The sequence below is a fragment of the Rhinatrema bivittatum genome, chromosome 5 (assembly GCF_901001135.1).
Source record: "Rhinatrema bivittatum chromosome 5, aRhiBiv1.1, whole genome shotgun sequence".
Classification (NCBI taxonomy): Eukaryota; Metazoa; Chordata; class Amphibia; order Gymnophiona; family Rhinatrematidae; genus Rhinatrema; species Rhinatrema bivittatum.
The window spans coordinates 204,604,623-204,627,834 of NC_042619.1; the positions used below are offsets into that span (position 1 = coordinate 204,604,623).

General features: G+C 41.2%; 1 protein-coding gene across 3 annotated transcripts in view; it reads right to left on the bottom strand.

Moving 5' to 3' along the window:
- POLA1 (DNA polymerase alpha 1, catalytic subunit) overlaps positions 1-23,212 on the bottom strand; it is a 1,013,915-nt gene that overhangs the window by 229,287 nt on the left and 761,416 nt on the right. For all 3 annotated transcript variants that reach the window (XM_029603088.1, XM_029603086.1, XM_029603087.1), the window contains one exon: positions 11,138-11,254. In XM_029603088.1, coding sequence (XP_029458948.1) covers positions 11,138-11,254 — 117 coding nt within the window. The remainder of the gene's footprint in view (positions 1-11,137; positions 11,255-23,212) is intronic.

A 23,212-nucleotide genomic window follows, 5' to 3' on the forward strand; every position in this document is an offset into this window, starting at 1 on the left:
GGAGACTTTGCTTTTCTTGGAGGGTTCGCCTTTCCTCTCTCTCCTCTGCTCCCAGCCCTCCCCCCCAGCATGCCACTTCCCTCCCCATCAACCTCTTCTCCCTTCAGCCTCTCTCCACCCTTCCTTCGGCCTGCCCTATTACTTCTCCTCTCCCTTTTGCCTCCTTTCTCCATCTCTTCCTCTCCCTTCTGCTCCACACTCCTCTTTTACCCTGCTCTCACATCCTCTTCTTGCTCTTTCTTCTCCAACGCCACCACCCCATACCCCTACCCCCCAACAACAAAGGCACTGCCAAGACTCCCCACAATAAAGAACACAGAAACAGCAGCAGAAAGGGACCAAATGGTCTATCCAGTCTACCCAGAAAACGTATGGTAGTATCTGTTGTGCCGTGCAGGTTACCCCCACGCTTATCAATTTCCCGAACTGTAAAAGTTAGGGCCCTCATTGGTTACTGTATGAATCCAATTCCCTGTTATCCCCTGCCATTGAAGCAGAGAACAAATGTTGATGTTGCATCAAAAGCATGAAGGCTTATTGGTTAAGGGTAGTAACTGCCGCACCAGCAAGTTACCCCCAAGCTTATTTGTTTCCCCAGACTGTAAACGTTGGGGTCCTCTTTGATTGCTGTCTGAATCCCATTCTCCTTTTCCCCTGCCGTTTAAGTAGAGAGCAATGATAAAGTTGCATTAATGGTGTGTAGGTTTATTAAGGGTATTAACCGCCACACCACCAAGTTACCCCCATGCACGCTTTCTTCATTTTCATCCTCTAATTTTTAGGGATCCACAGTGTTTATCCCATACCCCTTTGAATTCTTTTACTGCTTTCATCTTCATCACCTCCTCCAGAAGGGCCCAGCTTAGACTAGCAAGAAATGCATGTCTGTTTCTAGTGCTCCAATATTGTATTGATACAGAGTCTGGCTTCTTGAGGTTGCCATTCTAGTTTTTGTCTGCATATTTGTTTTTAAATTGTGATCACTTATTTTGTTTTTGAGGGTTATTTTGCATGTGTGGGTAAGATGAGGTATTCTGCTAACATGTAGTTTCTGTGTAGGGATCTGTAGCAGTCTTGTTCACTGTGTTTTCCCACTGCTGTCTAATCTTAGGTAGAGGCTTTCTTCACAGCATTTGGTCTAGACTCGAATAGTCAGATCATCATACAAGAGAAGTCATGACAAAAACTATCCCCTAGATTCATCAAAATGCTGTAATATCACAGGCCTAACGCTTGTGAGAAGGAACATGCGGTAAACTTTTCATGCCCTGTGATACTTATTTCACATCTCATGAAGAGAGAGAGAGAGAGAGAGAGAGAGAGAGAGAGAGAGAGTAAGCAAGAGCGAGCCTATCTATAAGGGCTTCATAGTAGTCAAGTATTTATATCTCTATAGGAGGGGCAGCTAATAGCTCGAGGTGAGGTATTGGTAGTGGTTTAGGGGCCAGTTTTTCATGCAGAATGAGAAGTACGAACAGCACAGTACTCCTCTGTGAAGATTTTATGTCATTTGAGGTGAGGAAAATCTCCCAAAGATGACATTTCTACTATGTTCTCTCTCCCTAGCTTGATGGACTCTATTACAGGGTACCATCAAGCTAGGGTGAGTTAGCATGCGATATTGCCCCTTATTTTCATAACTCCCGCCCAAACTCCTCCCTAATCCTACCCCTTCCCAAAATTTGCATTTGCGCCATGCGCTATTGCTATTATCACATGTGTTATGGAGTTAACGCATGCGATAACGCCATAACACATTTTGATGAATGACCCTGTGTGTTATTTGAAATCAAGTTTAGTGAATGAATTAGTATACTGGATTTTCAAGTTGGACTGTAAATTGCTTTTTAAGATCCAGCACTATATTTGAATATCAAGAGCAAGGTGATTATAGTGTCTATGGAACACATTTTTAAGAAAGCAGCAAAATTATAAAAAGAATTCCAAAAAAATAGAAAGGGATAGAGTACCTGTGACTGTACTAACTGAAGTAGTATTCAGTCTAGGACGTTTCAATTCAGTACTGAGGTCCTTTCTCTATATACAACTTTATTAAAACAGATAAAATCCTGCTTGTATTTTTTTGTATATGTGTTGACATTGCTTCATTTACTCCTGCTGTTTCCCTTCTTTCTGTTTTTGTATGGTGAGGTGTTGGGGGAAAATATCTGGCTCTGACCCTACTCTTAGAGGGCTGTGTGAATGTTAGGGGGGGGGCTGTGATCATAATATATATATTTACAGAATGATATACAGGATTTATATTGGTTTGTCTTGCACATACGACAAGAATGAACTTCTCAACCCAGGGTACAGTATGTTGGGGGTATGATCTCAATCTCTGAAATTTACTGCTAGTACTCTGTGTACCAAATGGCTTCTTTCTGAAGCTTGTTAAGGTGTTCCAAATACAGGCAACATATTAAGGTGAGTGGTGCCCAAACAAATAGGATTATTTCTGTATCTTTAGGCCATGTCATGGTCTTTGATTGCATCTCTTGGTATTCAATATTCTTCTCTCTCTCCAAACATAGTACAGAATAGTCAGTTAGTATTGACATTTCTATAAGTAATGCTGTCTGTCATTTTCTCCTTTACCACTATGTTTGGTTTTCTAGCATCAAACATTTAATTGTCTGAGAAGGAATAATTAAACTATGATTTATGTGAAGAATGTATGTAAAATAGAATGACTAACTATAAATGTAAAGTAATAAACTGGCAGAGGGAACGTGAACAAATCTTGGGGCTTCGAGTAAAGTTGGTGGCAGAGCTTGGTTGGCCTCCCCCAACAACTAAAAAGGAATTCTGTTGTCCCAGTGTGCCTGAAGGGTGTTTCGGTATGTATGCAGAGGAGGCATCTCGATGTATGTCTGGGGATGTGTGTGCATACATATGAAAGAGGCGACTGGGCGTGTATCTGGGAATTTGTGACCAAACGTGTGTGAGAGGGGGCGTTTAGGTGTATGTCTGGGGATGTGTGTACATACATATGAAAGAGGCAATTGGGAATTTGTGCATGAATAGGCATGAGAAAGGAGTGTCTGGGGATGTGAGGGACGTTTGGGTGCGTTTCTGGGGATATATGTATGTTTGTGTGACTTGGGAAATGTGGTACTTCAATTTTTTTTTCCTTTCTCTGCCTACCTCTCTTTTCTGGGTCAAGCTGCAGGGGTCAAGGAAGGGCTTTTACAATGGATCAGTAGCTTTTATGCTTCCCATAAAAAGCAATGTGCACTTTTCAGAGGATTTTCTCCAAAAATACGTTCTAGTTTTCAAACTCAGCAGGGTTAAACATAAGCCGATTGATATAGTGTATTTTAATTTTCAAGAGGCATTTGACAAAAAAAGTCCCCCCACAAGAGGCTTTTCAGGAAATTACAGTGTCATGGGATAGGAAGCATTGTTCAGTTGTGGATTGGTACCTGGTTAAAAGACAGAGAACAGAGGGGTAGGACTAAATGGTCAGATTTAAAAATGAAGAAGGGTGATTAGTGGAGTATCACCGGAATTGTAACTGGGACCTGTGCTGTTTAGCATATTCATAAATGATCTGGAAAAAGGATTAATATGTAAGGTTAATAAATTTGCAGATGACACAAAATTATTTAAAGTTCGTAAATAAGCTGCACACAGTGAGGAACTGCAGAAGGACTTTTGTTAGACTGGGGGACTGGGTCATCTGAATAGCTGAGGAAATTTAATGTGGAAAAGGGCTAAGTGCTGCACATAAGGAAAATAATCCCATCATTCTGATAAATTGCTAGAATCGTTCTTAGGTCAGAACCTGACATTGTGAGTTTTATTCATGTCCATTCTTAATTTGAAAGGCTAAAGCTGGTTGGGTAGGCAGACAAGTTAAAATAGTTATGCTAGTCTTGAAGAAGGAAATCTTTCCATATCTTTTAAAGATAATCCATAGATGACGAAACTACTCCTGACACATCAGTGATAGATCATTATAGGCCAATATCAAACCTATCTTATGTAGGTAACGTAATTTAAAAAGCAGTTTCAATTCAATTATTATGACTGATAGAAATTTTTTTGAATTCGTTTCAGTCAGGTTTTCGGGCTCAAAACAGCACTGAGTGCTGGTTGTGCTTTTGGATGGTCTTATCAGCCATATAGAAGGAAGTGGTAGAAGGTTGTTGATTTTACTTGACATATCCTCTGTCTCTGATACTGTCAATCAAAAATTGCTGGTGGAATGGTGGAGGAAAACTAGATTGGAAGGTATGGTTTTAAACTGGTTTATTTATTTGTCTAATCAGCCACAGCATGGGGTTTATGCAAGGGTGTCACTCTGATCCTTGGATGCTTAATTGTGAAGCTGCCTAGAGTTCTGTTTTTGTATAAACTCTTTATTGAGATGCATGACCACCACATATCTGCAAGTACAAACTCACTGCCTGATTCGCTAAGGGGCTGATTTTAAAAGCCCTATGTGCGCCAGGCCTATTTTATAAAGGCCCGGCGACACGCGTAAAGCCCCAGGACACATCAAAGTCCCGGGGCTTTACAAAAGGGGCGGTCTGGGAGCGGAGCCAGAGGCCTCTGGCACAGCAGCCATTTGCCGCTGTGTTGGAGGAGCGTGTGCCTCCAGGCAGGCCCCAAAGGTAAAACAACAATTGGGGGGGGGGGGGGGGGGGGGGGGGGGGGGGGGGGGGGGGGGGGGGGGGGGTTAGGTTAGGGTGCAGAAAGGCTAGGGGAAGGGGTGGGAAGGTCAAGCTAGGGGGTAGGGAATGGGGGAAGCCCGCAGGCATCGGCGCACAATTGTGCACTCCCTTGTGCTCGCTGACCTCCGATTTTATAACATGTGAAAAAAGATAAACGTAGAGTGCAAATATTTTCTAACAAATATTTACAATCATTATACTGACCAGCTAGCCATACTGATCTTTTTAGGGGATCATGTAGGACCTTTTCTATAGTAAAGGGTATACTTTTATTAATTAAAAAGGTCATTACTCTTCTGTTTACTAAAAGAAGAAAATTCACACATCCCAACGGATTCTGTTTTAAGCTTTTTATGTTGTCTTTTAAATGTGTTTCTTGTAAAAAGGCTATATGTATATCCAAACTTTATAACTAAGTCAATATCTTTTTCAGTTTGATCAGGAAATGTATACTATGGACATTCCAGGATTGCAACTTTAGAGCAGTCATTTTCATAATTGACAAAATTGCTTTCAGGTTATAGACAAAACAAACCAGACTACATACTATTTCCTTCCAGCCTAAGAGGCCAAAACTCAGCATATTTGATATGAATGTATGCAGTCCATTCACTCTCACATACAGCTCCCAAATGCACTCAGTCATACTATCTTGCAAACCCAATCAAACACCCCTCTCATTCCCCAATTATATCTGTATGCTCATCTTGGTCTTCACTGATGGGTACCGGTCCTTCTCTGCAAGTCCTGTATATTACAACATTAAGGCTCAATTTTCAATCTCATCACCATAGTCACCAATCCTTGATGATCAACTTGAAACCATGATTGTTGTATTTGATTCCAAACTAACACAGATCCTCTTTTATTGCAGTAAGATGCCTTTTATTACTCTATTTCTTTAAAGTTCCAAAGCTTTTTGTAAACACAACTGAAATGCTTCACTACTGAAAGTAACCAGTAATTCCCGCTGCTTGAATTATAATCTGTTGGATATTCTCAGAGTGTGGGCGCAGCTTCAACTATGTCTTCCCATATCGCATATCGATACCCCTGAAACATTGCCACCTTATATCATTAGTTCAGTACACTGCTAAGAAGGGTCTGGGATAGGTGTGTTCTCATTAAAGGCAACATTTCTGATTTAAACCCAATTTCTCATGTAAAAAATACTTAGAAAACCACTGCAACTCCCAATCTTTTACCTTCTCTGGAAAACCAATCATATATGTACATGGTTTCACCAACTTCTGTTCTCCTGGACACCAGTTTTATTTTCCAGATCATGCTTCTTTTGCAGCACCTATATTCTTTGCAGATTCTATGGTAGATTGAAATTTCACTAGCCTATCTTCTAACACCGCTAAAACCCATTTAGTAATATGTTAGCTACCTCCTCAGACAGATGATACAAACTGGTTCACAGTAGTTAAATCAAAGGCAGATTGTGATAAATTGCAGGAAGACCTTGTGAGACTGGAGAATTGGGCATCGAAATGGCAGATAAAATTTAATGTGGATAACTGCAAGGTGATGCATATAGGAAAAAATAACCCATGCTATATTTACACAATGTTAGGTTCCATATTAGGAGCTAGCACCCAAGAAAGAGATCTAGGTGTCACAGTGGATAAACACATTGAAATCATTGATTCAGTGTGCTGCGGCAGTCAAAAAAGCAAACAATGTTGGGAATTATTAGAAAGGGAATGGTGAATAAAATGGAAAATGTCATAATGCCTCTGTATCGCTCCATGGTGAGACCGCACCTTGAATACTGTGTACAATTCTGGTCACCACATCTCAAAAAAGATATAGTTGCGATAGAGAAGGTACAGAGAAGGGCGACCAAAATGATAAAGGGACTGGAACAGCTCCCCTATGAGGAAAGACTAAAGAGGTTAGGAATTTTCAGCTTGGAGAAGAGTCGGCTGAGGGGGATATGACAGAGGTGTTTAAAATCATGATAGGTCTAGAATGGGTAAACTTGAATCGGTTATTTACTCTTTCGGATATTAGAAAGACTAGGGGGCACTCCATGAAGTTAGCATGTGGCACATTTAAAACTAAATCAGAGAAAGTTCTTTTTCACTCAACACACAATTAAACTCTGGAATTTGTTGCCAGAGGATGTGGTTAGTCAAGTTAGTATAACTGTGTTTAAAAAGGATTGGATAAGTTCTTGGAGGAGAAGTCCATTACCTGCAATTAATTAAGTTGATTTAGGAAATAGCCACTGCTATTACTAGCAACAGTAACATGGAATAGACTTGGTTTTTGGTATTTGCCAGGTTCTTATGGCCTGGATTGGCCACTGTTGGAAACAGGATGCTGGGCTCGATGGACCCTTGGTCTGACACAGTATGGCATGTTCTTATGTTCTTTTAATCAGCACTGGTTGTTCCATTTCCACTGCCATCTTGTTCTCAGTTTTGGATTTATCCAAGTTGTTTTTCCAAAGTTTTGTTGTCATCTCCACATTTCTTCTCACCACAAAATTGTTCATAGACAATTGGTCACTGAACCGATGATTTCAATGTGTTATCCACTATGACGCCTAGATCTCTTTCTTGGGTTGTAGCACCAAATATGGAAACTAACATTGTGTAACTATAGCATGGGTTATTTTTCCCTATATGCAACACCTTGCACTTATCCACATTAAATTTCATCTGCTATTTTGATGCCCAATTTTCCAGTCTCACAAGGTCTTCCTGCAATTTATCACAATCTGCTTGTGATTTAACTACTCTGAACAATTTTGTATCATCTGCAAATTTGATTATCTCACTCGTCGTATTTCTTTCCAGATCATTTATAAATATATTGAAAAGTAAGGGTCCCAATACAGATCCCTGAGGCACTCCACTGCCCACTCCCTTCCACTGAGAAAATTGTCCATTTAATCCTACTCTCTGTTTCCTGTCTTTTAGCCAGCTTGCAATCCACGAAAGGACATCGCCATCTATCCCATGACTTTTTACTTTTCCTAGAAGCCTCTCTTGAGGAACTTTGTCAAATGCCTTCTGAAAATCCAAGTACACTACATCTACCGGTTCACCTTTATCTACATATTTATTAACTCCTTCAAAAATGTGAAGCAGATTTGTGAGGCAAGACTTGCCTTGGGTAAAGCCATGCTGACTTTGTTCCATTAAACCATGTCTTCTATATGTTCTGTGATTTTGATGTTTAGAACACTATTTTTCCTGGCACTGAAGTCAGGCTAACCGGTCTAGTTTCCCAGATCGCTCCTGGAGCCCTTTTTAAATAATTGGGGTTACATTAGCTATCCTCCAGTCTTTAGGTGCAATGGATGATTTTAATGATAGGATACAAATTTTTACTAATAGGTGTACACAGGGACATAGTTTAAGATCTTCACAGAAGGAACTGTTGGTAATTCCAATACCATCAGAGATATGTTTAATCAGGACCCATGAATGGACCTATTCAATGGTGGCCCCTCAATTATGGAATATAAATGACGGTATATAAAACTCATTAAATAAATAAATAAATAAATAAATAAATAAATAAATGGTTATTTAGGACGAACTACCATAAATGAAGAGTTATAGAGCTATAGAACTTCAGTAAGAGGGGAATTGTCACAGATGTGAGCCCTTGGGCTGTGGCATGGTTGACACAGCCTAGCGGGTGAAACTGCTAGGCCCACACTGACAGCTGGTGGACTCGTTCTTACTGGGACTGGAGATGGAGCTTAATCTATACTATCCCCGTTCCCCGCAGATTGAGCCCTTGGGTTCCAGGGGGCCAGCAGAGCTTAGGCGAAAGTCCCATAAGATGTGGTCAGACGAAATCAGGGTATGGGCCAAGGTCAAGCCTGGAAGTGAGTAGAAAGCATCCAGGTAGGGGCAGGCAGTGAGACTCAGTATCTGGGTCCAGGCCAAGATCGGGGCAGGTAGAGGTCCAAGAGAAGTCTGTCTGTAGCAAAGGTCAGTACCAGGCAGCAGGCAAGAGATCGTCGGGTCCGAAGTGGAGTTCAGTACCGGGAGACAGGCAAAGAGGACAGACAGGGTAAGACAAGGTACTAGGATGAGAGACAAGCAGGACAACCAAGGCAGGGCAGGACAAGGCAACAAGGAGGCACGGTGCAGGAACACAAGTAGCAACAAGTACTACAAGGAAGAGGGACCTGTTGCTGAGGCGCTGGATGGAAGTGTGGCTGGGGATTTTCAGAAGGCGTTTGACAAAGTTCCTCATGAGAGGCTTCTAGGAAAAGTAAAAAGTCATGGGATAGGGTGGTGATGTCCTTTCGTGGATTACAAACTGGCTAAAAGACAGGAAACAGAGAGTAGCATTAAATGGACAATTTTCTCAGTGGAAGGGAGTGGGGCAGTGGAGTGCCTCAGGGATCTGTATTGGGGCCATTACTTTTCAATATATTTATAAATGATCTGGAAAGAAATACGAGTGAGGTAATCAAATTTGCATATGATACAAAATTGTTCAGAGTAGTTAAATCACAAGCAGATTGTGATAAACTGCAGGAAGACATTGTGAGACTGGAAAATTGGGCATCGAAATGGCAGATGAAATTTAATGTGGATAAGTGCAAGGTGATGCATACAGGGAAAAATAACCCATGCTATAGTTACACAATGTTAGGTTCCATATTAGGTGCTACTACCCAAGAAAGAGATCTAGGCGTCATAGTAGATAACACATTGAAATCATCAGTTCAGTGTGCTGCGGCAGTCAAAAAAGCAAACAGAATGTTGGGAATTATTATAAAGGGAATGGTGAATAAAACGGAAAATATCATAATACCTCTGTATTGCTCCATGGTGAGACCGCACCTTGAATACTGTGTACAATTCTGGTTGCCGCATCTCCAAAAAGATATAATTGCGATGGAGACGGTACAGAGAAGGGCTACCAAAATGATAAGGGGAATGGAACAGACTTTTCAGCTTGGAGAAGAGACAGCTGAGGGGGGATGTGATAGAGGTGTTTAAAATCATGAGGTCTAGAACAGTAGATGTGAATCGGTTATTTACTCTTTCAGATAATAGAAAGACTAGGGAGCACTCCATGAAGTTAGCATGTGGCACATTTAAAACTAATCGGAGAAAGTTCTTTTTCAGTCAACGCACAATTAAACTCTGGAATTTGTTGCCAGGGAATGTGGTTAGTGCAGTTAGTGTAGCTGTGCTTAAAAAAGGATTGGATAGGTTCTTGAAGAAGTCCATTACCTGCTATTAATTGAGTTGACTTAGAAAATAGTCACTGCTCTTACTAGCAACGGTAACATGGAATAGACTTAGTTTTTGGGTACTTGCCAGGTTCTTATGGCCTGGATTGGTCACTGTTGTAAACAGGATGCTGGGCTTGATGGACCCTTAGTCTGACCCAGTATGGCATGTTCTTATGTTATGTTCTAATAAATTCACAACCCTGACCTTTCCTTTTCTAAAGTTCGTAAATTTAGGTGCTCGGCAGAGAGAAGTTATCTGTTTGCCTTGCACAAAGTTAACACCTACGTCTTTCAAATATTGATGTCAAAGTTTATTAGCAGAAACACAGCAGAGTACCAATGCCACAATATTTTTAATTTTCAGAACTTTTCCCAAAGAGTTTTTTTGAACAGAAGTAGCTCTTATGCAATTTAAGGTTTGTATGAGATATGTTGGACACTGTGGTGCTGATTCCCCAGATACAAATTTCAAAACATGGGCCATATCAGGATGCCCCTGTGGTAACCAATCCTGGGTTGCTTTTTTACGATGCTGGATGACTTTTGGGGACAACACAGACAATGTTTTGACTGGCTTGGCTTTCTTATTACTGGAATATGTCTATGGTTAAATGACAAAGTAATTTTGATTTTTTTTTGCACTTAAAGTTTATGTATTGCAAATGCAATATACTTGAATTTTTAAAAAGACAGTAAATAGTTTTAGGACCAATGATTAAAACTTTCCAGAGAAAAGACCTCTCTCTTCTAAATCTTAGACTAGGATTATGAGGATTTTGTTTAAATGTTTTATCCTTTTGAGGAGTTAGTTTTTTTGACCACTGTGTTCTGTTCTTGTTTTGAGGTAGTCTGAGTTTTTTTTTACAGAATTTTTAATATTTGAATTTTAACAAGTTTACAGTACTAAAAAGGACTAGCCTGCTGAAAGTGGGAAAATTCTGAAGAGATATTGATGTAGTTATTTTTTGAGCAGTCCTGAAGTTTAAAGGACCGATAGCAAGGTACAGTCTCCTAGGCCTCGGTTTTGGCATGGTTATTATGGTCTGGTCATTTAAATATGGCAAAGAGAAAAGAGTCAGTTAGGAGTTTTACTACTTTAAGAGCAACATAAATCTGCCAAACAATTTACTTTGAATTTCAGGGCTACTTTCAAATATCTTGCAGAATTCCCCCCCCCCCCTTTTTATTTTTTAAATACCATAATACAGATGCATTGCTTCAGGTATTGTACACCTACCTCCAATCTGAGAGTTGCTTTCAGGCAAGCCTGGCATATAGGTCCATTTCGGGAGAAGTTAAGAGGAAGTCGATGAGTCCTGTTCTGACATGTCTGCTCTTCACATATCAACCAACCCTGCACAGGGAAGGAAAGGGCAGAAGTTTTATAACTGCGTTGAGCTTGTTTACACCTTAGATACTGAGAGACATCTGCTACCATCCGTGGCCATACCACAGACTGAAAACCAACATGATGCACTGGCAACCAAGGGAAAAATGTTACTGATGGCTCTCACCAAAATATTTAATGGGTTCATATGGTCTGATAAGAGACAACACAGAGTACTCTAGGAAACATTTTCCCATTTTAATTAATACCCTTTTTAGGTGTGTTTCATTCGTTGTGAAAGCACTTATTAGTTAAAGTACGTTTGTGTCTGTCTATCCATCTATAGTCATCTATCTGCTGCGCTCTGCTTCAATGGATTACAACAATTTTGGCAAGATAAATATTAAAGCATAAAACCAAAATGAGACCTCTTTATATTGGAATATGCATTTTAAATGATTATCTGCTTATATTTTGTGATATAGAGTAAGGCTCTACTGAGCCTTGTAAATCCCACTGTTTCCCAAGGTTTCTTATACCACACTGATGTCACAATATCCCTCCCACACCACAGCACTTGAGCTTACTGGAAGATTAATAAAAATATTCAAACAAAACAAGACTACAAAATGTCTACTCTCTTACACTGGAAGCAGGGCCGGCGGAACCACTAGGCGAGCTAGGCCTGTGCCTAGGGCGCCGAGACTTAGGGGGCACCAGAGCAGGCAGCAGAATTTTGAAAGGGCAAAAAGTGCCCTTTCAAAATTCTGCCAGCCTTCGCTCGCCTAGATGGAGACCAAGCGTTGAGATGTACGGGACGCCGCGGCAGGCAGCCAGCTCCTGACTCGCCCTGCCGCCCCCGCCAGTTTTACCCTCCCGACACCCCCCTAGTGGTCCAGCGGAGGTCCCGGGAGCGATCTGTCGCTCCCGGGACCTCCGCTGCCACTAAGCAAAATGGCGCCGGTGACCTTTAGTCCCTACCATGTGACAGGGGCTGAAGGCCACCGGCGCCATTTTGCTTAGTGGCAGCCGAGGCCCCGGGAGCGGCAGATCGCTCCCGGGCCCTCCGCTGGACCACCAGGGGGGCGGCAGGGAGAGTCGGGGGCTGGCTGCCTGCCGCGGCGCCCCTTAAGTCTCGGCGGCTGATCTCCGGCTGCACCGATCTTCCTTTCTTCGGCCACGTGATCAGGTAGACCGGCTGCGCCGATCTTCTTTCCATGTGTGTGTGTGATGTGATGTATATGTAAAGAAAGGAATGGAGCTTCTGTGTGTGTGTATATGTGATGTGTATGTGAGAAAGGAATCTGCCAGTTTAAAAAAATGAAGTGTGATAATACATATACCTCAACTTTTGTGCTGATTTTTTTGAAAAGTTGGATGAAAGATGAAATTACTAAATTTTAAGAATCCCTCTGCTGGAAAATAAATTTTAACAAAGTGGGTAGAGACAAATACTAAAGTAAAAAAAAAAAAAGTATTTAAAATGTTCATCTCAGCAAAATCACAAATTTAAGATACTGATGCCAGGTGGGGTTTTTTTTTTTTCTAAGCATAATTTAAGCATGAAGACTAGAATAGTTCCAATCTGAAACAGTTTTGCTTTTTTTTTTTTTAAGCCTTTAGAAAATGTATATTTTTAAATGACTAAGACTGGAGTCTTCCCATTTAAAAGGGAAGCTGACTAAGGATGTCTTTCTGTTCCATATCTCCCACATGAATTAATCATACGACTGATAGTTTGAAGAAACACACTTGCTTTATTGCCTGAAAGCATAAAACAAGAGAAGGTGTAGGTGGCTGTCCCTTGGGAGGACAGAACCTGAAGGAAGGGTGTCATTTCGCCTTCTGATAGGAATGTGGTTTTCTTATTTAATGGTTGGGAGCATCACTTTCACTTTTAGTAAAAGTGAAAAATGCTGTAAGTCTGAAAGCAAGGTGCTTCTGTGAGTGTAATGTGTATGTGAGACAGGGAGAGTGCTTCTGTATGTGTGTGGTGTATATGTGAGTCAGGGAGGGTGCTTGTGTGTGTCAGTGTGTGTGTGCGAGAGAGATGGAGCATGTTTTTGGCTGGCTTGTGGCTGTGAGAGAGGGCATGTGTGTGATTAAGCCTGTTTGTAAGTGAGATAGAACGTGTGTGATTGAGAGCTTGTGTGTTAGTAAGAGAGAGCGAGAGCATTGTGTGATTGAGAGAGACTGGCCAAAGAGGTGACTGGTATGTGTGTGTGTGTGTATGTGAGAGACTGGTTGGGGAGATGAGTGATGTGTGAGAGACAGAAACTGGTCCTGAGGGTGTGACGTGTGTGTGTGTGTGAGAGAGAGAGAAGAGACTGGTTGTGGTCCCTAAGGAAGAGGACTGTGAGGACAGCTTCAGCAGCTACTGCTGGTATGGCCTGCAAGAGAAAGGAGTAGGAGAACTGCTGGAGAGGGTAAGTAAAGGTGGCTTGTTAAGTTCATTTTACTTGATTGACTACCATTTTAATTATTGGGTAGTATGGGATGTGTCTGCTGTTTGAAATATTTTATTGGTGTTTGGTAAAGCTTTCAAAATTTGCATTAATCTTTATTATTGGATATTCTATTCATCAGCTGTTTTGAAATTATCTTATTTGTATGGTTTTATAATTATGATTAATGATTTATATATCTTTATATTATTGATTTGTTTCACAAGGAATGGTGAAATTTTTGTTTTTCCATTGTTACACTGTATAGAGTCTGGCGTGATGCATTTTACAGTGCAGTTTTTGTCTGCACATTTCTGTTTATACTTTATGTGGCTTTATTCTGTATTTGATGAGAGGTCTGTCTCTGCTCTGTATGTGTGACCATGATGAGAGATTCTGCTTGCATATAGTGTCTGTATAGGGATCATTAGCAATCGGGTTTGTTTTGTTTCCTCAGTAGGTGGTGTATTGGTATTCTAGGACCCAGTGTAATATTTACCCTTGCTTTTTCAAAGGTAGGGTTATTGTTGTTTGAGTCCTTGGTGTTATTACTGTTATGTTACGATGGGATTGCAGTATAGATTTTGAGTGTCTTTTTTGCGGGGTTTTGTGTTAGTTCACAATGTGCCTGGCAGTGGAAGGTGTTTGTGCTGCTGTTACTGTGAGATGACACCAGAATTTGAAAATATCTTTTAGTATGATGAGCTGTAAGGGAAACATCCAAGCTCCATTGTTTAGGGGAATTTCAGTGGATGCACAGAGTTAGAGAACTGAAAATGCAGGATTTGTATTGACATTCTGTTCCTTCCTATATATTCCTGACTTCACTCTCATAGCCCTATAGAATTAGTTGAATGAGGCTATCAAATAATTTTATAGTGTGAAACTGGCCAGCTTTTTAAAATTACCCAGAAGAGCCTTTGGACTTTTTTATTAACACTTTTTTTTAATAACCAATTTGAAAGCACGATCCATGCTATAGAGGTGGGTGTGATGAAGAAATGTCATTTTGGTTCCCCCCCCAAATTCTTCTGTCTAGCAACACCACTGATTTTCTGTGACCTTAAGAATTAGTACAAGAAAGATTAAGGGGGCGATGCTGGAGAGGCACACAAATGCATTGGCCCCTGGGTGCCGGAGACCCTTGGTGCACCACTGGGTGCGAGTCATATGGGGCCGCAAGCGGTGGCAAAGAGGAGTGGAGATTTGGCGGGCCGCGAGCAGTGCCCAACCTGCTTGTGACCGGAAAACCACACAGTCAACGGGCGTGATCGAGAATGAGGTAGGAATCGGGGCCGAGACCGGGGGTGGCAGCGCAACGGGGGGGGGGGGGGGGGGGGGGCGCGCAACGGAGAAGGCTCGCCTAGGGTGCCAAATCCCCTTGCACCGGCCCTGACTGGAAGTGCACACTTCTGTGTGTTATAAATATAGGTAAAACTGTAGTCTGGCTTTATACTGTGAGAATTATTATTAAATTATTCAAAAACGCACATAAATCAACTATTCACTTGATAAAGAAGATCTTGTCATCCAAGACAATCTGATTATGACAACAGATCTTAATAGCAGGTGTATATGGCATCTGAAAGTTCCTCAAATAAAGGATTCTTTTGATTTTTGAGTTTTTTAGTCATACAACTAATTTTGAACATGTTGGTTAACAAACCAGATAGGACACAGGTGACAACACAAATTATCTAAGACTAGTTCTGATGAAGCTAGTAGCTGCATTCTGCAAAAATGCTTATAAGACAACCATAGGTAAAAAGCAGAGTTCAGAAAAATAAATTAGTGTGTTTTGCAGTCAGTTTCTATCCACAGACATAGAAAACCCCACTCTATCACTAATCCCACTTGAGTATCAAGGTTTAACTTGGTATTAAAAAGAAATCCTATACTGTGATCATTACTACACACGTGCAAGTCTGTAATCCCCAAATAGGTGGATTAGTAATTATTATAACTCCAGAAGGGGAACAGATATTTCCTCTGATCAACTGGTACAATGTCTGTTCTTCACCTAGTCATTGATCTTGGCAAAGAGACAGAAAATAGAGGATTTGTGCTGTCTAATGTCACAACAACATACGTATTATCAGCAAAATGACGATTTAGTCTCATGACACAGCTTAAAATCTGATAAAAATGTTAAAATATAACTGAAGGAATCTAGGTGTCATGCAGTCATAACTTTCTCCATTAAATAGAAATACAAAGAGAGGTCAATAGGTGCCATGATGCTTAGTTTCATAAGCAAGGGGAACAGGTCAGATAACTAAGAGTAGTAAAATCCTGCTTTCCAAAAAAGAAGCATAACCATTTCTACAAGCTGAGGGAGGGGAGAAGAGACGTTGCCATTGACGGTCCAGATTTCACCAACCGGCTACATATGAATGCAAGTCACAGTTGGTGAAGCTCAGTTTCCCATGGATAAGGAAGTATGCATCACCACTAACAATGCGGTACTCAGTACAGAAGTATAAAACAAATCAGGTTACCTACACTGGCAAACAAATAATATTCTTAGTATAGACAAGGAAGCGAAAGTGTAAAGGGAAAAAGTTGCAAATTATGTCTAAAACAAGAGTGGAAAATTCCCAGATGCCAGATCACTCAAAATTCAGCACACAATACCTGCTGCTACTCTGGGTGGAAGAGAATATCCGTGGGCCTGGGTCAGAAGACAGTGGCTTCCACTGTTGTAGTGGGTCTAGCTCAGGGCCAGATAAAAGGCAGCCTCTGCCACTGTGGTAGGTCTGGGTTAGAAGACAGTGGCTTTTGCTATGACAGGTCTCAGAAAAAAACTGCCACTACGCTGCCACTGTGGATAGCTTGGGCCACTCCAGGAGAAACTGCTGCTGTTGCCTGGGGTTGCCCTCTGTCGGCTAAGAGCAAAGGCTGGAAGGAGGACAGAGAAACTACAGGGTAATGAACAAAAATCAAAACAAAACCAAGCAAAAAAGAAAACAAAAGAAGTTTAATGCAGAACTAATGAAGCCTACCTTCCAGAACACTGATGCGCGTGTATGTGGATCATACATGAAGCAAAAATGAAAAACCTTTATTAGGATCCACTTGGACCCCCTGACATGTCCTGAAAAATTGGTATGGAATGGACACCAAATTCAAAAGTTATTTTTGGGAGGAGCACACATACAATGATCTCATAAGCCTTCTAACTTTAGGAAAGCAAGTTAAAAACATACAGACAAAACAAAAACAAAAACAAAACAAAACACTGAACAAAATTGTAAAAAAGAAATCTGAAATGGCAAAAACAGCAAGAGGTATAAAAAATAGACAAAATATAAAAGAATGAGCAAATATGCCAAAAAAAAAAAAAAGTGTTTTTTCTGGAAAACAAGGTAGTTTGGTTTCAGGTGGCTAGGTAGAGGAACCTTGTTCCAGATCTTGGGAGCTCAGCAGCTGAAAACCCTTTGTCTTGTACATTAATTCAGCTGAAAATAAACTCTGTAAATGTTTTTCTTTGCTCTGTAGATAAGTACAAATGTAAACTATTGATTTGCTTCTTCCACTTCCATAGTTTGAAGTTTTACATCCAGATGAGTGCTGGAGATTGCTGTCATGGTTTTGGAACAGTTGAGAGCGCAATACTGATTGAATATAATCCTAGCATAAATATTACTGGCTGCCTTCTGTTATCATTCTAACCCAGTGATGGCGAACTCCAGTCCTCGTGTGCCACAAACAGGCCAGGTTTTCAGCATTGTATACAAATCTCTCATGCGTATTCATTGTTGGACGCACATCCAAAATGTGCGGGCAACCCCCCACCCCGAACCTAATAGCGCCTGCAACATGCAAATGCATGTTGATGGCCCTATTAGGTATTCCCGCGTGATTCAGAAAGCAAAATGTGCAGCTAAGTCGCACATTTTGCTTTCAGAAATTAGCGCCTACCCAAAGGTAGGCGCTAATTTCTCTGGGTACCGGGAAAGTGCACAGAAAAGCAGTAAAAACTGCTTTTCTGTGCACCCTCCAACTTAATATCATGGCGATATTAACTCGGAAGTCCCGAAAGTTTAAAAAAGTAAAAAAATTTAAAAAAATTAAAAATGGGCCCGCGGCTGGCGGGTCGAAAACCGGACGTTCAATTTTTCCGGCGTTCGGTTTCCAAACCCGTGGCTGTCAGTGGACTTGAGAACTGACGCCGGCAAAATTGAGCATCGGCTGTCAAACCCGCTGACAGCCGCCGCTTCCGTCAAAAAAGAGGCGCTAGGGACGCGGTAGTGTCCCTAGCGCCTCTTTTACCACCAGGCCTAATTTTAATAAATTAAAATACTGAATCGCGCGCACAGGAGAGCGGGCGCTCGCCCGCTCTCCCGCGTTTTTATTGTATCGACCCGATAAGAAGTTGCTATTCTGAGTCAGACCAAGGGTTCATCAAGCCCAGCATCCTGTTTCTAATAGTGGCCAATCCAGGTCACAAGTACCTGGTAAGTATCCAAACATTAAATAAATCCAATGCTACTAATGCCAGTAATAAGCAGTGGCTATTTCCTGATCATATTGACTGTTAGCTTATGGACTTCTCCAGGAATTTTTTCAAACCTCTTTTAAACCCAGATAAGCTAACTGCCTTAACCACATCCTCTAGTAATGAATTCCAGAGCTTAATTAGGCGTTAAGTGAAAAAGAATTTTCTTTGATTTGTTTTAAACGTGCTACTTACTAACTTCATGACATGCTCCCTAGTCTTTTTACAGCCTGCCTCCAATACCAGTGCCATGCAGGCAGGCTACTTTTCCATGGGCCACCCTGTATTATCTGAAAGAGTAAACAATCAGTTTACATTAACCTGTTCTACTCCTCTCATGATCTTAGAGACTTCCATCATAATACCCCTCCTCAGCTGTCTCTTCTCCAAGCTGAACAGCCCTAACCTCTTTAGCCTTTTTTCATAGGGAGGCTGTTCCATTCACATTATCATTTTGGTTGCCCTTCTCTGTACCTTTTCCAGTGCATCAATATCTTTTTTTAGATGCGATGGCCAGAAGTGAACACAGTACTCAAGACACAGTCTTACCATGGAGCAATACAGAGGCATTATGACATTCTCCATTTTATTCACCATTCCCTATCTAATAATTCATAATATTCTGTTTGCTTTTTTAACTGATGCAGCACACTGAGCCAACAATTTTAAAGTATTATCCACTATGATGCCTAGATCTTTTTACTGGGTAGTAGCTCCTAACATGGAACCTAACATCGTGTAACTACAGCATGTTATTTTTCCCTATATGCATTAGATTGCACTTGCCCACATTAAATTTAATCTGCCATTTGGATGCTGAAATCTTCCAGTCTCACAAGGTCCTCCTGCAATTTATCACGATCTTCCTGTGATTTAACCACTCTGAATAATTTTTGTGTTGTCTTCAGATTTGATCACCTCACTCATCATTCCCCTTTCCAGATCATTTATAAATATATTAAAAAAGCACTGGTCCAAGTTAATTTTTTACAGTCTGTTTCCATTTCCTGGTCAGGCATACAGTAGTATATTCCCACTACTCTACGCTTTCCTTTAACCCTTAATGCATAAACAAACCTTTTCCAATGGAAAGGAAGCTGTAAAACTAGAAGTCACTAAATGAAGGTACAAAGAGGTGGATTCAAGAACATTAGAAAATATATAGTTTTATGGAAAGGGTGATGGATGCATAGAATGCCCTCCCAGAGAAGGTGGTGGTGAAAACAGAAATGGTAGAATTCAAAAAAGCATTTGATAAAAACAAAGGATCCTTTATTGGTAAAAAGATGGAATCTAAACACTGGTGTAATCTGCACGGAGCAGTAGTTCACTACAAAATCACACTGACAGGATTGATTTGTGCTTCCAAGAAAGGCATGGGTTAACCTTGCATGAAGCGGCAGCTACAATCCTAAACATCTTGCTGGGTAGATTGAATGGACCATTCTGATCTTTCTACCATCGTTTAATATGTTACTATGTTCTTTAACATGCACAGCAGCTTGGTTTAAAGAATAAAATGAAATAGCCACAACTACATACAACAAAAGCGAGTGGGAGAGATTGAGCCCACGTTAAAGCAATAATTTTCCAATATGCACTTCAAAACCTCTGATGCATTGCAACTGTATAATTCTGCATGACATATGGGGATCCCATCTAGGCCTGCTGGTAGATCACCTGCGTTTAAAGCAAACAAGCTATGCCTATCTCCAATATCGATACCGACTAAATGTCCTCTCTATTTATACACAGAACATAATGTAATTTGTCTAGGCTTCTTACCAGTTATAATTAACATTACAAGGCTCTGTTCTTCTTTGTCACCTCTCTATTCAGTACTTATTTGGGTTTGTTTGTATTTCCTATCTGTTAATCTCTCTTTACAAAAGACAGCAATAAATAGTTCTATTATGCATGGAAATTAAACTCGTAGATAAATGTGTGAAGGGAGTTTTTTTTTTTTAAAGCAATATGAAAAGCATTTGCTCTTTATGTCTTGTTTTACTTCAATAATTAAAATCCCTGATCTCAATTTGCTTTTAAACAAAAACTTTCTCTAGAGGATGCATTGCAATCAAATTCAACATATGCATTGTGTTTATATTCACTTTAATCAAGGATATTACTGTTAACCTTTGGACAAATGTCCATTGTTTTTGATAAACCAACATCTTTTAAATATATTTTTAAATACTATTTGGCATGGGAGCAAAGGAAAAAGTGAACAGATCCTTGGCACATATAGATTTATGTTCTATTCTTATGTGCTTTCCATTCCTTCCAGTTATCTCTACAATACTGTTGTGGGCTATCCTCATTCTATGGGATTATATTAATTTATTGAACTGATAAAATTGGAATGTTGTTAAAACTGAAGCCTGACAAAGTTGCTCATTGAACTAAATTTCCTGAGGAAGACTTCTAGACATTCCTGGTCTTTTTATTTAGATCTCATTACATTGCACTTTTGCAGTTGTGTTTCTTCCCTTTCAAACAAGCACTAAAAGGTACCAAAATGTATTAGAAGAGAGTGTCAATGATATCAGGTGTAGCCTCCCCTTCAGGAACTGGTACACATGAAAGCTTTGAACCAGCAGTTCCCAGTTTCTTATTTTATTCGATTTATATTCCACTTTTTAGCACTTCAAAACAGATTACATTCAGATACTGTAGATATTTCGGAACCACTTTATAGCAATGGCACAAGATACTACACATGCAAAGTATGTTCCACCATTATAACATTTTTAAAACTAGCTTGGGTTGGCAGCAAAAAGGAAACGGCTTAAAATAGAGCAAAAGTAGAATGCCATTTGGCTATGCCAAATTGTCTTGCTGCTGTTTCTTTGTCCATCCAAAATCTCTCTCTACTGACTAGCATATTTCAGTGCTTATGAGCTGATCTCAGTAAAATGTTATACTCTACAGAGGACATCCCCCAGGCAACAGACTAAAAGGTGTTACATGGGTTGCCTCTCACCAGAATTGCAGGTCTCAGGTCTGTTAAGAGTACCATCATTTTGCCATGTCAGCATATCAGTGGGCAGTTCTTGCATCCTGCCAGCAGGGTCCTTCAGTAGGCTTTGTGTACCAGCTGCTTAGTCCTCCAGGCTCTAAGGCTTGGAGGTCCTCCTGGTGGCCAAGGTTGGTACTGCCTCAGTTATAAAGTCAAGTCTCACAATATGTTCATTGCCACAGCTTGGTCTCTGTCCTAGTCTCAGATCCTGTTCCTGATATAGCCCTGCATTTGGCCTCACACTGTTCCTGTTCTCAGTCTTGGCTCTTGTCCTTGGTCTCATCTTAGTTCTGTGTTTGTGTTGTGGCCCTAATCTGTGGCCTTAAATTGGTCCCTCTTTCAGGCCACATATTCTTCCCAGTCTTGTTTTGTCCTATGTCCTTGTAAGTCTTGTTTCAGTGGGTATCCTGTCCCATTCCTGCTGCGGGTCTGTCCCGCTCCTGTGGGCACCTTCCAGCACCTGATGTGTATATGCGTCTCTGCTTCCTGCATAAGGTCTGCTGGCCTCCAGCATCTGAGGGCTCAATCGGAGAAGGCAAGCCATTATAGGCAGAAAATATCCTATCCTGATTTTTCCATCTCTGCTCCATCTCCAGGGGTTAGAATACTGGCAGTGCACTGTGACAATCAGTTCTTGATTTACCAACTTGGGTATGGAGATCATAGGGTTTTGCAGGTGGTCCATTCTTCATCTACCCCTTAAATAAGCTGCTCTCTCTGATTTCCATGCTAATCCGAGCATAAGATCTCAGAGTTGTACCTGCCACATTTCCTCAGACTCAGTCACAGGTGTGGTATTACTTATATTGTCATAATTACTGCATGACTTCAAGTGATTTTTTGCCATGGTGTGACAGTGTTTCTATCATGCAGTTTATCTTAGAAATCAACTGATCTTTTATACCCCAAAGCATTTGTTATGATTGCCTCAGGAAAATTTTTTACAACAACTTTCTCAAATTGGCTCAGTGTAATGTTGGCTGCCCGTGACAGCCACGCCACGGCCGGCCTTCACTCACCCTGCACGCCAAGTCCACGGCCCTCCCTTAGGTGCACATTTGATGCCACTAACAAGGCCATGCAGCAGGAAATATTCCGCAGCACCCATGGAGGATTTTACTTTGACATCGGTATTTAAACCCCAGCTGATGCCTCAGCAACAGGTCCTCCTGCATTCGCTGGTGTTAGTTACTGTTAGTTTCTGCCTTCCTGCTCCGTGCCTTTTCCAGTTCCTGCTTGCCATGCTCGTCTTGCCCCTGTACCTGCCTTGCTCCTGCTTCACTCTGTGCCTATCCAGTTCCTGCCTTTCTCCCTCCTTGCCTTGTTTCAGTACTTCTCTCATTCCTGCCTAGTCCCTGTGTTCACCCTTCTCCAGTCCTCTCGTCTGTGCCCCTTGCTCCTCTGTCTGATCACTCATTGCCCAATCTTGCCTGAACCCTGCCGCCTGTTCTCCACCTGCCTTGACCAATTGCCTGGACACTTGATGCCACCAGATATCCGCCTGCTTTAATCCATTGCCTGGACACTGTTACCTGTCTTCCACCTGCCTCGACCCATTGCCTGACCATTGACTCTGTCGGTTTGCTGCCTGCCTGATCCATGGACAGTTCTTCTTGCTGTGGATATACATCCAAGTTCTGCTAGCCTTGGAACCCAACTGCTCAACCTGCGGAGGAAGATGCTGGTATAGGTGAAGCCTTCCCTGTCCCAGCCATAGTGAATCTGCCTGTCATCGGTGTGGGCACAGCCATTCCCATGAACTGGATAGTACCAACCATTTTATGGCCCAAGGACTCACATTCCATGACACTCAGTTAACATGCAATACAATCCAGTCTGTATCACTAAGAGGTTGGTTTTAAAAGTGCTGCTCACATAAAAATGCCCATATACATGTGTATGTGGGCTATGCGCGAGCAATGCGGATTTTAAAAATCCATGAAGTATGTGCATATATACTCGTGTGTGTGACAAAAATGAGAGGGCGGAAAAGGGCCGGGGCCAACAGTTACACACACAACTAT